General features: G+C 42.9%; 1 protein-coding gene across 1 annotated transcript in view; it reads right to left on the bottom strand.

Annotated features, from left to right (window-relative positions):
• Positions 1-15569, bottom strand: part of LOC147894395 (uncharacterized) — a 123460-nt gene that overhangs the window by 42624 nt on the left and 65267 nt on the right. The window contains exons 10-12 of the mRNA XM_087385302.1: positions 2811-2861; positions 2609-2694; positions 2292-2427 (exon numbers count right to left, since the gene is read on the bottom strand). Of these exons, the coding sequence (XP_087241428.1) occupies positions 2292-2427; positions 2609-2694; positions 2811-2861 (273 nt within the window). The remainder of the gene's footprint in view (positions 1-2291; positions 2428-2608; positions 2695-2810; positions 2862-15569) is intronic.

Genomic DNA, 15569 nt, shown 5'->3' with positions numbered 1-15569 from the left:
AAGTAGATGTCATTTATTCTCAAGAAGCATCCAGCCATAGTAGCAAGCAAATGTTTGCACAAACATTTGCAGTTTGCAAATGTTTGTTTGCTGAAACAAACGTGGGCACTTTACAGAGCTGCAATTTTTAATATATTCATTTAGCAATTTCAACTCCAGGCTACCAAAATTCAAATACTTTCATTAAAAAAAAACAAGTACTACCGAAGTGCATGTAAGGGCTACTGAAGCTTGCAGGCTGCAGGTCATCACTCATGCTCAAGTGTCATTGCCTCACAATCTTCATCACCCTCATCCCCTCTGTGTTTGCAGGTGAAGCATGCGCAAAGAAATAACAGGTTTGCAAGCGTGCTTTTAGTAAACGTTTGCTAAAGCATGCAAACGTGTTTGTTTGAATCTATGCATCCAATGCCCAACCTTCAAAAATCAAGAATCAAGAATCAAGGAGCATCCAATGCCCCACCTTCAAAAACCAAGATTCAAGCTTCAAGGAGCATTCAATGCCCCACCTTCAAAATATCCTCAGGGAAAGTCTTCAAACTCTTCGACTTACCAGGTAGATGCTTTAAGCATGGCCACAATTTCCAAAAGCTGCCATTGCTGACAACGATAAAGAGGCTCCAAAGAAGACACATCTATACCTCACAACATGAAGACTGCTCCATGTATGGATGAGGATTTATCAGCTTATAGTTCACTTAAAAAATGGAATCAGGTAAGAGATCATTCATTACTTTTCTTATTCAATGACGGTGCAATAGGCAGCTTTATTTCTTATCTATTAGCACAAAGTCTATGCATTTTTATTTAAGACAAAGGTGAATCATAAGAGGCACTTAGTGCTTTCAAATATCATCAAGAGAAGGTGTATCTTCTTGTTGGCAAACTCAGGGTTCATATTCATGAACATATTGATCATTCTTCTTTCATGATTGGCCCAATACAAGGCACACATTTCATTCTCGGAATACCTTGGCATGACCACGTCCATTTTTGCATTGATTATGCAATAAACATCTTGACCATCCTGTACAAGAGTCAAGGCTTTTGAGCATTACATTTGGAGTTTCAAGGAATACTATCCCTATGGTAAATCATTCATGAGTGCAACAGTTCTTAGAAAAGGCAGATGTACTTTCTTGCTTTTTTATTCCATGCAAAATTACTCCAAACCCAATTATCCAAGGAAGATTAGACCCCCTTAAAGTTTCAGATAGTTTTTCACAAGAGTTGCCTAGTCAACTTCCACCCAATAGACCTTAATATGAAGAAAGTAAAACATAACATCTTCAAGCAAGTAGTTCTATCTTCAAGCAAGTAGTTCTCCTTTTTGCACTCTTGTCTTACTTTGTCCTTAAAAAAGATGGATCCTTCAAGGCATATATACACTATACAATCAAAAATTTATTTCCTAATGCTCGAATAGATGATATTATCTCGACAATCATCTAGGAAGATGTACTATTTCAGCCAAGTAGACCTCAAGAGTGGTTATCATCAAGTCCAAGTAATACATTCGTAGGACTTTATTTCAACCAACTTTTGGACTTTATGATGCCTTTTTGCCTAACAAATACTCGACTACTTTTGACACACTAATGGAACAATTATTATCTGAAATCAGAATGAGAAAGAACATAGAGAGCATTTGACAGCTATATTCAAAGTCTTATCAGATAATGGTCTTTTGATAATTCACAAGAAATGGGAATTCTTCCTAGAGAAAATCAAAATCATTTGCCATATCATCTCTTAAAACTGGAACCAGAATGTATCTAGGTAAAATACTAGCAACAAAACTTCAATGACAAACAATTTAAAAAAAGAATCATCAAAGAGAAAAGGGACACCCATCTTTGAGAGGAATCAAGAAGAAAAAAGGCAGGGATATAAAAGTAACGAAAGAAAAGTGACCCGTAAAGAGTTAAAAAGAAGGTAGCAGGCATTGACAAAGCTACAGTTGTAGCAAGGGGAAGGAGACAGGGGTTTTAGCAAACGGAAAGAGGGAGTAGGCTTAAAGACTAGGAAAGTCCACTGTCAAGTTCTTGTAGTTAGACAAATCACTCCACAGCTTGTCCATTTAGTGTAAACTTAAATCAGAAAGAAATCGGCCTTCATTCATTACTTACTAGACCAATTCCCAAAGAGAAATCGGCCTTCATTCATTACTTACTAGACCAATTCCCAGAGCTTTTGAAATTGGAATATTAACAAGATGTGCCAAGCCATCGCTCGGAAGCTATAAACATTCAAGCACATCATATTTAATGCTTTGATTGTAATTATCATACCGTAATCGTGCAGATGAAGGCTGTGATGTTGAGGTTCTTGTTAGATACTCTTTGTATACTGGAATGCTTAGTTTATCCTTTGAATTTGGCCTTTGATATTTGGATCCAAAAGTAGGACATGATGACGAACGAGGACCTACAAGCAATTTGCAAACTTCCCTTCAAATTTGCATGAATTACATTTATAACCACCACCAACTTAAACATTCAGCATTACAGCTATTCAAACAATGTTGAAAATCTTTGAGCTCTTATATATTAACTACTTAAATTTTAATGATTCTCAGATAAAACAAAACTAGCAAAAAAAAGCATACCATAGTTTGTAAAGCGGAGATGATATGGTGAACGTTCCCTACTTGAGGCTGGAGATGTCTTGCGGCTTGCATTTAATGTGGATCCCCTTGCATAAAGATCACCCAAATACAAAACATCAGAACAAAGATTTTAAACTTTCTTATCTTTCTCCAAACAATTGTCTCTTCAATAAATTAATGCGACTTAAACTAATGTCCCTACCGATAGGGATCATTGCTACAATCCATGTCTCGCAAGCCTTGAAGCTTCATCCTAGAATTGACATCATTAAAATACTCAAAATCAAGAATGCTCTCTCTCTCTCTCTCTCTCTCTCTCTCTCTCTCGCTCTGTGACATGTCACGGATTTTTATCCATTTAAGTCAGCTCCAGAACATGGTGGAGTGGAGGATGGGGAGCAACGGGGAGAGATGACACGACGCTGCCATAGGAGGGACGCCGAGACCACACGAAACATAGAGAGTGACCAGAGCAGACATGGTCACCTCTTGTTCATTCAATGACTTGTGCAGACATGGTGACCTCTTGTCCATTTCACTGACTTGTGTACTTCTGCCGACTTGGTCACCGTCTTGTCATTTCTATTTCTCTAGGATAGATATTTGGTTACGACTCTTGTGAGCATGAGTATTGTTGTTTTCTTTGGGTTCATTGCCTTCTCTATTCTTAAGTGTTTTTACATCCCGTACTTACACCATCATCAAAATCGTGGTCCAGGCCATCACCATTGCGTAGTTGCACCCTCACCGTGCAATCCACTACACCATAGTGTACGACACCACCATGCACCTCCCTGTCCCTCACACCAGTGGCCTCTAGCCTCCGGTAACAACTTCTAAAGTGATATGACCCCCCTTAGATAGTTTATGGTGATCACGGAGGGACATATAGCAAAAAATGAAGTGGTCCGAGTAGTTCTGACAACCTTGAGAAAGTGAGTGAGAGAAGAGTGAAGAGAAGGCTTCCTTCAGACCAAACATGACATAAGAAGCATCATGTGCAATGGAGGTTTGAGAAGTCCTCAAGCCGAGCATAAAGTGCACCCATTGGGGCAGTCGCGCTAGAGCTAATAACTTCATCGAAACTCTACAATGCATGAGAAAAAACTCCTCATAAAGAGGTAGAAAATAACTAAGATTGAGGCTGAAAATGCCATCTCAACCTTGTAGTAAGAAGGGAGAACCCCTCCACTCTCTAAAGAACGTAGCTCCCTGCGCAGAAGCTGCACGAGAGGACCCCCGCTTGCTCGCCCAGATGGACATCAGTGTATGTATAGTGTCAGTCCATATACTGGCCAAAGTGTGAGAAGGGTGAGCTTGGGATCCATCCAATGCCTCTGTGCATCTGGCTCTCCAGGTATGCCACGCTGCAATATCTCCCATGAAAAGTCTATAGAGGCATGCACAACTCTAAATGATGAGGCAGGAACATCGTCCAAAAAGCATGGCTCGACTAAGTGGCGTCGAATCGGTAAGGTTAGAAGAGTCCTGCCTCTCATAAAAGACCTGATTCCCCAAAAGAGAGAGCCAAGCAACTGGCATGAATCTAGATGACCTACCTCCCGCAAGGACATAAAAAACCATGGCATCCTCATCTGCACCAAGAAAAGCAATACTTGTAGAGCAATGCCCGCTCTCGTTAAAGCTCCCATCCAAGTGAAACATGAAATAGGTATATAATTTGTACCCACTAGAATGGTTGCATCAATCTATTGAATTCTACCTACAGTCCCTTTGAGACTGCTTACTAACTGAGCCTTACGGTCCTCTGGAATCTTTTTGAAAGCTTTCCATGATCCCACAATAGAGGCAGGGTCCCTCTCCCACCTAGTCCACTGCATGTAGTGAGAGGTACCAAGTGATCTGCCATGCTCATCGTGTACCTCTTTGGCCCAGGCGCGGTTTCATTCGTGTTGGGCCTCGACTAGCTCAAGTATGCTATCATTCCACATGACATGATGCCTATCGATCTCTTCATGAGAGAAAGGGGGACGCTCTAAAGGGTACTCATAAAGCTGGCCCAAGCCTTCAGGATAGCAGCCATAAGAGGGGAGGAAGGAGACTTGAGGTGGGCTGAAGTAAAAATTTATCTTACTAACTGAGCCTTATTGTCCTCTGGAAGTAGAAATCTATCTTACTAACTAAGCCTTACGGTCCTCTGGAAGATTTTTGAAAGATTTCCAAGATCACACAATAAAGGCAGGGCCCCTCTCCCACCTAGTCCACTGCATGTAGTGAGAGGTACCAGGTGGTCTGCCATGCTCAACAAGTATGCTATCATTCCACATGATTGGCTGCCTATCGATCTCTTTACCAAAGGAAGGGGGAACTCTCTGAAGGGTAATCCTGAAGCTGGTCCAAGCCTTCAAGATAGCAGCCATAAGAGGGGATGAAGGAGACTTGAGGTGGGCAGAAGTACAAATTTATCTTGTACTCTTCATCTAGTCTCCTTCCAAAGTAGGAATACAAGACTGCATGCTGCGAATAAAGAAGTCTTTCCAAGACTCTTCCCTAGACATAAGTCCCCTCACCACCATCTTGCAGCACTTTAAATCTAGACCTATGATGTTTAGACCCCCTTTCCGTGTGGCTCAGAATCAAGGTCTCCCAAGCCACGTGTCTATAAAATCTGTTGTGCCATCAAGTCCATGAAAAGTTCCTTATAGGTCTCTTGAGTTGAGTGATACAATCCTTGGAACGGCACCAGCAAGAGCATATAAAATCAAGCCATGGCCAACAAAACCTGGTTAACCACCACTTCTCTAGAGGCAAGGTCAAGCTTGGATGAACTCCAAAAAATGAGCTTTCTCCTTATGCTCTCCAACATAGGAATGGAGAGAGACCCATACCGACCTAGCATCCCAAATACTTGACTGGAACACCCCTCTGCATCCAAGTGAAGCCAATATCATTCCCCCAATCTGGGGTGTCCTCATCACTAATCCAAAAGCAATTTAATTTATGCAAATTGATGTGTGCCCCCGTAACAACGGTACAAAATAAGTCCAAGGCTGTCCTAAAAGAATTGAGCATCTGTGGTGTGGCATCCATAAAACAACAATATCATCTGCCAACTCACTATATAGAAGTTCTTCTTCCATATGAGGGGAAGTCTCAGCCCAAAGATATCAGCTTAAGATCTAATGTAGATACTCATAGCTTCTGCCACATACAAAAGAGAAAAGGAGCTAGAGGACATTCCTGATAGACCGATCTGAAATCTAAAACCTCTCTCCCGTGACTTTGCCAATGAGCACCTGGCTGTGGACTGATTTGTATAATGAGGAAACCCCTCCAATACATGCATCTATGAATCCAAAGCCAATAAGGGTGCCCTCCAGAAAGCCCTAATCTTCCATGTCATAAGCTTTCTAAAAAATCCAATAATAGAATGGCGAGCCTCTGGCTGCTTTGCCTAGCCCAATTAGAAAGTGCTTCTGCCATGCACGAAACCCGTCTATGTATCATGGATAAGATCTAGAAATAAAGGTTGCAACCGCAAGCTGATTGCTTTAGCCAGTATTTTGTAGAAAGTACCCAAAAGAGTAAGGCCTCTAGTGACACACTAAATTTCTACTACCCCCTCTGGAATAAGATAAGTGAGACCTTCTATAAGTGTATCCGGCATCTCACTAAAGTCCAAAACACCCTGCAGGGCTGAGGTAATGTGATCCCCAATCACCTATCCCAAAAAAGTAATAAAGGAGGAGGGGATAAGCCTATCCGAACCCAAGCACTTACCCTTATGAAGCACAAGAAGCTCAATCGTAAACTCTATGTTGGTGAAAGGTGCATCAAGTGAGACCCACATATCTAGTTTCACCAAAATAGAATTACACTACCACATAGCATATCTAGCATCATCTTTGGTTTGTGTGTCATGAGCTGTTGTAAGAAGGGAGGCATAATAATCTGTAGCTACGACATCCAGATTTGTGTGCAAAATCCCGTCTAAGTCAACAAGCTACGAGACACTCTCCCTACTATGTCTAGGACCACAAGTAGAGAAGAAGTGTTTATTGATTCTACCTCCCATCTGAGTCCAATATGACTCGCATCCATGAAAGGCATACTCTGCTCTGTGATCTAGCAATATTTGCCAATGAGCCTTTGTTGTAGCAAGGTACTCTTGAATCCAAGCATCAGTAGGCCGTTTCTACTCTCCCTCCACATGGTTGCCAACTGTTAGCGAATACCAATCTCCCGTCTGAGAATGTCACGTCTTCTGGTCCTAGCAACCAAATGGTAAAAGTCACTAATACCAGTGAGGGCTGCAACCACTTGTGAAGGGGACAACACTCCACCCTGCACGTGAGAAACACAAATCTGTAAGGCTGCCTCTGTGAGGTCCTCCTCTGCATAAAAGGCATATAGAATCCTGAGACTAGCAAAGCGTCCTCTCAAATGAGGCTCCGAAATCATCAATAGCACGAGAAAGTGATTAGAAGTGTACACCTGTGGAAATGCATACTGATCTACCAGCCCAATCATCAACATAGAATCTATCAATCCATGCATGGATACGCATCTGCATTCTCCTATTCGACCACCAAAATAGCAGTAGCTATGGTTGAGTGTGAAAAGCATCATCAAACCATGCATCTTTGCCAATGAATCGAAAAAGGAAGGCATCCCATGATGCTCTCTCCAAGGAGTGAATGCCACTCTCTCCACCCCGTTTCTTATATGCAGGCAACTAAACCATGTTAAAGTCTCCTCCAATAACCCATGAATCTGCAATGGGGTCCCAAGAGAGCAGCTCCTTCCACATTAGGAAAACAATCCCCTCTATTATTGAGTGCATAAAGGTTGAGGAAGCCAACCTTACGTTCCCCAATCAAAAGGAGTTAGGGTTGTCATTGCACCATCTGTAATTCAGAAGGACACCTCTCGTGCCCTAGGCTCTTCTTTGATTTGAATAGAAGACATTCTTGTTTTAGTTGCGACTAAGGCTACCATTCCATCAATTACAGATCAGGAGGAGCCATCAAGTTCCTCAATCCTCATTCCAGTCGTGGATAGGGCCAATGATGGTTCTCATCCAAATACTTAGACTCTTGGCCCTTTTCTGGAGGAGTCCCCTTTCTCTACTACTCTCTAGGATACATCCATTGATAGAGGCAAGGGGGCTTCATCCCCTTCACCTTCCTTGAGTACAGAGAGTCTTGGTGCTCCAGTGTCAGGTTTGGTTCACAAGAACTGTTTTTCTATCCTGGCAGATATGGCGGAGATTGTGGAGGAGAAGTTTGTGCCCTCCACATTTGGGGATGTTGTTATTGGATTTCCTATCGATAGAGCATCTCCTTCCGAAGTTGTGGGAATTCTTTTCCCCGTGGATTTCCCTCCCCTTGGCAGCCTTACTTCTACTTATAGATGACCTAACAGGGGACAATAGGTGGAGGATGCAAGGAGGGTCCTAGACGCGTGGCAGGAGTTGATAGTTTTGTTGATGAAGGTCTAGTAGGGTGCACCAAAGTTGCAAGACGAGCAGTGGGTGTCGAGGGAGTGGGACAAGGAGAAACCGCACCAAAAGAGTTCCAAGGTCTTTTCTTCCTCCTTGGGCAATCTCTAGCAAAATGCCCAAAGGTCCTAGAAATCATGCACTAATCCTTTGTGCCCACAATCTCAATTCTTTGGCGAAAAAAATAACCAGCTGGGCGCTGAAGCATAAAGTGGAACAGTGATGTTAGGGTCAGAAACAATGACCCTAACTCTCCCCATTGAACCTAATTGCCTCCACTGAGGAAGATAGCAAGCCAGGGAGGAAGGGAGGTCTCTGTGACCACTCCAAAAGAGGCTCCCATAGTAGCAAGGTGTTGATGGTACACCTGAGGGAGGCTGGGGAATCGGGTAAAACGAGAGGCGACCCCACTATCCTTCTCAACAGTATCAAAACCTAAATCTGTCATTTCAAACTCCACCATTAGAAGCTTCTTTACAATAAAGATCTTCTTTGTGTGGTCTCTTGGAAGTATCAAATCATCCACGTTATAGGATCAATACTAGCCTCATTTCCCCCCTCTGAAAGAGAAAGATTGGCATTTGAAGGACTTCAAGCCAACCCAATCTTCGAGATGAACTTGTTGAACAACTGGTACATGCTCTCGGGGCCTGTTTCAGCTCGTACAATGCCTTCTTCAATTTGCATACCTTGGAAGTAAACCTAGAACCTGAAACTGGGGTGCTGCTACATGTACCTCTTCCTCCAGGGTCCCATTCAAGAATGCTGATTTTACATCCATTAGGGATATCGTCCATCCATGATGGGCAGCCAAGCCTATAACAGTCCAAATGGTTACCATCCGAGCTATCGGGGCAAATGTCTCATCAAAGTCGAGACCCTCCGACTGAGCATACCCTATGATGATTGCCTCTTTGTCTAAAGGTTTCTTTATCGTCATTATATTAACCACCTTGGTTGATTCCGAAGATTACGCAGTAAGAAAGTTCACCCATCGCATGTTCTTTTTCTTACCAAAGGCAGCATAACAAAATAGCGCACACTTTGATTATCAGTCTGGATTAGGAATCAACTCCAAGAAGACAGTGCTTTCAAATTCGTATACCATGAATTACAGCAAGTAGTTTTTTTCCATAAACACTCTCACTATCCATTAATATCCTATATTACTAGCACAGGAGGAGCTGAAATAAGAGCTTTCTTCAGTTCTTTGGCATTCGCCCACCTTCACCCATAAGAAAGCACCGCAGTGTTGGCTCCAAACCATGAGCTAAAATCACTCAACCTCACATGCATCAGCCCTATCCTTCACACTTCATGATGCACCTCACTCAGATAATAGAGAATAGAAAGCACATGAAAGAGAGAGAGAGATAGAGAGACAACTCAGATATATTCTTCCACCAAACAGTGGGCAAGACGCGAGCTCAGAGGTGAGCACAAAACAACCACCACGGGCTGGGATAAAAGGTTAGAACTCTCTGCTGCTGTAGATCTCAGAAAACTACTTCTCCACGTTGCCAAAAAGGCTTCAGTAGTTGATGAGTGAATGCGGGAAGAGGGAGGGTTTATATAGGGGCTGGCTGCCCCTTTAATCTGGCCGACCTGCTAGTTGGTTCCCACAGACTGATCCAACCAGCCTGGCTGGTTGCTGGCCGACCCCCCTGGGCAGGTCCATATAGGCCGTGCCAGTCTTTTTGCTTGCTGCTGCTGTGCCTCAGGCAGCCCATGCTGCTGCTCCAAACCTGCCCGATCCCTTCCCCCTCACAGTCATATTGCCCCCTATCTCCTCATATGGTGGCTCAAAGGTGGGGACGTTGACTTCCAACATTAGGACCTAATGATCAAATAACCAATTATCTTCAACACCGAGAAACAAATTAATTTTTTCTCTTTGCCCCATGGATAATCGATCTTTGTATTGTGTTTTCAAGGTTAAGATATAGAAGGTACCCTTTTCTTTCTTTTGGGGGGGTGCGGGGGGGGGGGGGGGGGGGGGTAAGGCGCATTTGCATGAGGTAGGAACTTATTGTACTTGTGCATGCAAGCTCTTCCCCACAATGACCAAAACTAGATGAGAGCACAAGGTGGAGTAGTTCATCCACCATAAGTTTAGATTTCAAACACCATAATAGCTGAGCCTCTTGGATGAGGTCCTAAGTCTATAATGTCAAAGATTTCAGGAAGTTAGATGAAAGCAACACATGGGTCCTTGTTCTAGAGAGTCAAGATGTATCAAACCCATACTTTGCAGTTTTAACCCTGGACTGGCAAAGTGAAGGGTATGGTAGAAGAGATGAATCACACTGTTCAAATCAGCTTTGTCTTATTTTCTCAAGGAGAGGTAAGTATTGCTCCTTCAACTTTTCTAGCCTGTACATGGATGAGATAAAGTAGACGAGAGGATCAGTCTGTAGTTATGAGTTCGCTGCCATTGTTGGATCATTGGCTACGTGATGCCATTATATGCAGAGCTCGTTGAATTTCTGTCTTCCCCACTGGACGTCTTGTCTATTTCTATTGGGTGTCTGCATCATTTGTTATTTCTCAAGTTTAACAATCTATGAGAGTGAACTATTTGCATGTTCTCCCTTTGGTGGTGTCTTGTCTTCTTAATGTTGTTACTCATTTTCTAAAGGCACAAAATGTACTTCCTTCCACGAGCAACACAGGTTGGCCACAATTCCTTTGTGCGAGTATTTCAGGACACCCTTCAACAGTATTCCACATTGGCCTTTGGGGTTGTCTTGCCTTATCCTATTGTTTCTTATATTGTTTAGGCATGCAAATCACCTTCTTCCACTAGCGATCCTAGGCCAGGGGCAACACCTCTATGGTGTTCAACCCACAGTTCAAAATTACCCCACATAACATCCCAAAAGTTACATGGTTGTTTTAAAGAACAGACTGAAACTTTGGATTGTTGAATGCTTCTAGCTCGATCTTAGACGAAAAGTATAAACACGTAAAACCTACCTTTTAGGCTATAGTAGGGAGCCATGTGTGTGTTGAGAACATGTGGTAAAGATACATAGAGAGATGTCTCTTGATGCATTTGGTTCGAATTCTGTTGAGGGATCCTTTTCAGTGATTCCATGCAAGAAACAATACAATATACTCTAAGATACATGGATCCCAAAAGCATATGACTTTGGATCATCCAAGAACGAGAGAAGAAAGGAGAAAGGCAGGGCAACAAATATGACCAACAAATATTGCACAGAGTGGCGAGTATGGAAACCTAGAGGAGCAAAAGAGCATCAACTGAGGAAAACATGGCTGACTCTTGCATCAAACGATGTGGATGTCTTGCTCTTTCTTGAGAACATACATTCCATTGAAATAGACTCATAATACGACGATTGAAATGAAATCGATGCACCAATATAGAATTTTTTCACCAGTGTGGTTGCCAAGCATGCATGCCCTTTGTACCAAGTCATACAGCTCTTCTAAAACTATCATTATCATCAGGCCATTTGTAATCTCTGGGATTGTGATAATGCCTTGATTTTAAGTGATCAGCTGGAACTAATAGTGACGTTTTCTAAAAAATGAATCTGTTTCCTATGAAAAATTTGTGAGTCTAATTTATATAAAGAAATCAGAAAAGAGAGAAGCTTTAAAAATACATATGCCCTTTGTTCAAATCGACTTCCTGTCATCGACCTTCACCTAACTCGTTGCTACTCATGCCATAGTTCTCTAATATCGCTGATATTTGTCACGGGCGATGGCTTCTGGTTTTTCCTCCCAGCCAACTCTCAGGGACCTGATGCGTTCTAATTATTTTTCATTTCGTTAATACCTTCATCCTTATCCCTGAGACCCACAATTCCCTAGATAGTTCCTGGCCACATGTCTTCATTTTAGGCCCTTACTTAGATGCATCCTTTTTCACCCCTCTCTTGGAGTTCCTTTAAAAACAATTGCCCCTTGGCAATTTACACATTTAGATGCACCTAGGCCCTAGCCCTATTAGAACTATCTAGTCAATGCCATTACGCCCTCACCTTGGACCTTGGCAGTTACTTCTCTCGACCATTTAATTACGCACATTAACTATTACACAAGTTGGTCATCTAAGAGAAAATGCCCACCGATCCATCCGAGGTCATGCTATCTCGACTAGAGCATAACATTCCTTCCCTCTTCAAGCATCAGCGTCCTCGATGATGAAATCTGGGAATGCTCTCCGCAACTGGTACACGGATTCCCAAGTAGCTTCCGATAGAGGCTGACCATGCCATGCAACCAACACCGTGGGTATTTTTCGATTTCGTATTTGCATTGTTCCTCGGTCCAGGATTCTTGTTGGTTTGCGCCTTGCAATATCCTCTATCTCCTGAAACAAAACCACACCTTCGATTAGTGAGTCACCTGTATGCAAAAATTTCTTTAAACGCGAAACATGAAAAACCGGGTGCACCTTACACCCCTGTGGCAATTCTAATTTATAGGCTACACTGCCTATTCTCTTTAGAATTAACCACGGCCCACAGTATCGAGGTGATAACTTAGCACACTCTCCTGAAGTCAACGACTTCGAGTGCGAAGGAATTCTGAGAAAAACTTTTTCTCCTTCTTCAAATACTCTTATAGACCGATTTTCATCCGCATACACCTTGGCTCTATCCATAGCCTGACGGATATTAGCTCTCGCAAGTGCTAGCATCTCCCGCATCTGAACTACAAAGTTCGCGGCACTAGGCACTTTCTGAGGTACTCCAACTATAGTCGGATTGGCTGGCCTATAACCATAGTTCAGTTCAAACGGACTGAACCCAGTAGATGAATGTTTTCGATCATTGTAGGCAAACTCCAACAATGGCAACCACTTGTCCCATGTATGTTGCCTCAATGACACATATGCTCTCAGCATATCCTCTAAAGTCTGGTTGACTCTCTCCGTCTGACCATCCGTCTCAGGATGATCCCCACTACTCATTCCCAACTCAGTCCTTAGTGTGTCGAATACCGCAGTCCAGAAATGACCGGTAAATCTGACATCTCGGTCTGACACTATGGATCTAGGCAATCCATGCAGACGAAATATATGTCTAATAAACAAATCCGCTACTTGCGGGGCACTAATAGACTCTCTAGTCGGAATGAAGTGAGCCATCTTGGTTAGACGATCAACCACCACAAGGATAGAATTATACCCTCCTTGTGTTGCAGGTAGCCCTACAATAAAATCCATGGAAATGCTCTCCCACTTACTTAGTGGTATTTCCAAGGGCTGTAAAAGTCCGGGTGGCTTCACCCGCTCGGCCTTACTTACCTGACACGAGAAACACCGTGTCACATATTCATGAATATGCTTTTTCATCTTTGGCCAAAAGAAATCTCGCTTCACGAGATCATATGTCTTCTCGACACCTGGATGTCCCGCACACGGGCTATCATGGCATTGTCGAATGACTCTCTGCCTGAGATCATTCTGACCAGGTACTACAACCTTGCCATTTCTAACTAGCATACCATCCCTTATGGTATATCTTGCATAAGTTTGGCCTTTTCTGGATGCCAGGTCATCCTTTTCATTTTCCCCGGGTTTTAACACATGAGCCTTAGGCCATAAGCTCTGGACAAACTCGTCCACCTTCTGAGTTTCTCTGATCTCGGTCATTAGAGCACTCTCTAATACCGTGAAACTCAGGTTGTGCATAATGCGAGATAACGCATCAGCTACCTTATTGTCTTTTCCCCTTCGGTACCGAATCGTTAAATTAAACTCCTGCATGAGCTCTGCCCACCTAGCTTGGCGGCCCCTCAAGTCAGGTTGCTTACAAAAATGTTTCAGAGTATCATGATCTACATCCACATAAAACTCTGAACCATACAGATAATGCCTCCATGTCTTCAAAGCATGGATAACAGCATACAACTCTAATTCATGAGTTGGCCAATTCCTTTGAGAGGGAGAAAGCTTCTTGCTTTCAAAGGCTACTGGCCTTCCCTCTTGAAGGAGAACTGCTCCTACCGCAATGCCACTTGCATCGGTTTCTAGGAACAATGGTTTCTGGGGATCAACTATTTTTAACACCGGTCCTGAGACCACAGCTTGTTTTATGGTGTTAAAACTTTCCTGTTGATTCTGTCCCCAAACAAAAGGTACTTTATCTGAGGTCAGATCAGTCAATGGCGATACTATTCCGGAATATCCTTTGATATGCCTTCTATAAAACTGGACAAATCCCAAGAATGATCGCAACGCGGTCAGACTCTGAGGGATTGGCCAAGTTAGTATCGCAGCCACTTTCTTCGGATCCATTTCTACCCCCTGTGGAGTAATTATGAACCCTAAATACTCAAGCCTAATCATACACAGTATAGTTTTCTTTTTATTCACGTAAAGACTGGCTTTCCTCAAAGTACTGAACACTATCCTTAAGTGTTCACGATGCTCAATAACACTTTTACTGAATATCAAGATATCGTCAATAAAATGTACTACGAACTTTCCGATATACGGACGTAGTAAATCGTTCATAAGCATGACGAAGGTCGCTGGAGCATTGGTAAGTCCGAAGGGCATTACCAAAAACTCATAATGACCAAACCTGCTTCTAAAAGCGGTTTTATGCACATCCTCGGCTCTAATCCGGATCTGATGATAGCCGCACTTAAGATCTATCTTGCTGAAAATCACGGCTCCATGTAATGCATCTAGCAAATCATCAATCCGAGCCATCGGATACCTGTGCTTAACAGTGATATTATTCAATGCTCTGTAATCTATACAGAGGCGAAACGTATCATCCTTTTTCCTCTTTAATATCACTGGCGAAGCAAATGGTGAGAAACTTGGTTGAATCTGCCCCAACTTGAGGTATTCTTCCAGTTGCCTACGCACCTCGGCTTCTTCAGTAAAACTCATTCTATAGGGAGGTCTGTTTACAGGCTCTGCCCCCGGGATCAGTTCAATCTTATGCTGAACTTTCCGCTCTGGAGGTAACCCATAAGGTAGTTCATCCCTAAAGCATTCAGAGAACTCCTCTGTTATAAGATTAGCCAGCTTGGCCATCTCACCACTTTGCGTAACATCAGTGCTAGTCGAAGAATCATCAATCGACTCTACCGATGCGCTGCAAAGGTATAAAAACTCAACTTGAGCCTTTCTGATTTCCATCACGGAAACCAACGGTCCCTGAGGTATATCTTTTTCACCTCGCAAGACATAAAGCACATCATTCATCTTGAATTGATATACGTGCTTTTTCCAATCAATGGCTGGATTCTTACTAGAATGCCACGCCATTCCCAGGGCTATATCCGCATGAGCAAGCTTGGTCATTTCAAAATCAAGCTTCTCAGTATAGTCCTGAATCCGAAGCTCCAACTGGGTAACCCTTTGGTCCCATACTTCAGTTGAACTTCCGTCTGCCATCCTGACGGTGTACGCATAGTCAGATGGACTTGTCTTTAGTTTCAGCCTCTTCACGAGCTTGGAGTTAATCACATTGTGAGTTGACGCTGAGTCAAACAACACAATGA

The sequence above is a fragment of the Dipteris shenzhenensis genome, chromosome 14, assembly GCF_047967505.1.
Source record: "Dipteris shenzhenensis isolate YYH24624 ecotype China chromosome 14, Dip_SZ_1.0, whole genome shotgun sequence".
Lineage (NCBI taxonomy): Eukaryota > Viridiplantae > Streptophyta > Polypodiopsida > Gleicheniales > Dipteridaceae > Dipteris > Dipteris shenzhenensis.
Note: the sequence above shows the minus strand (reverse complement) of the source record. Positions and strands in the feature narration are given on the sequence as shown.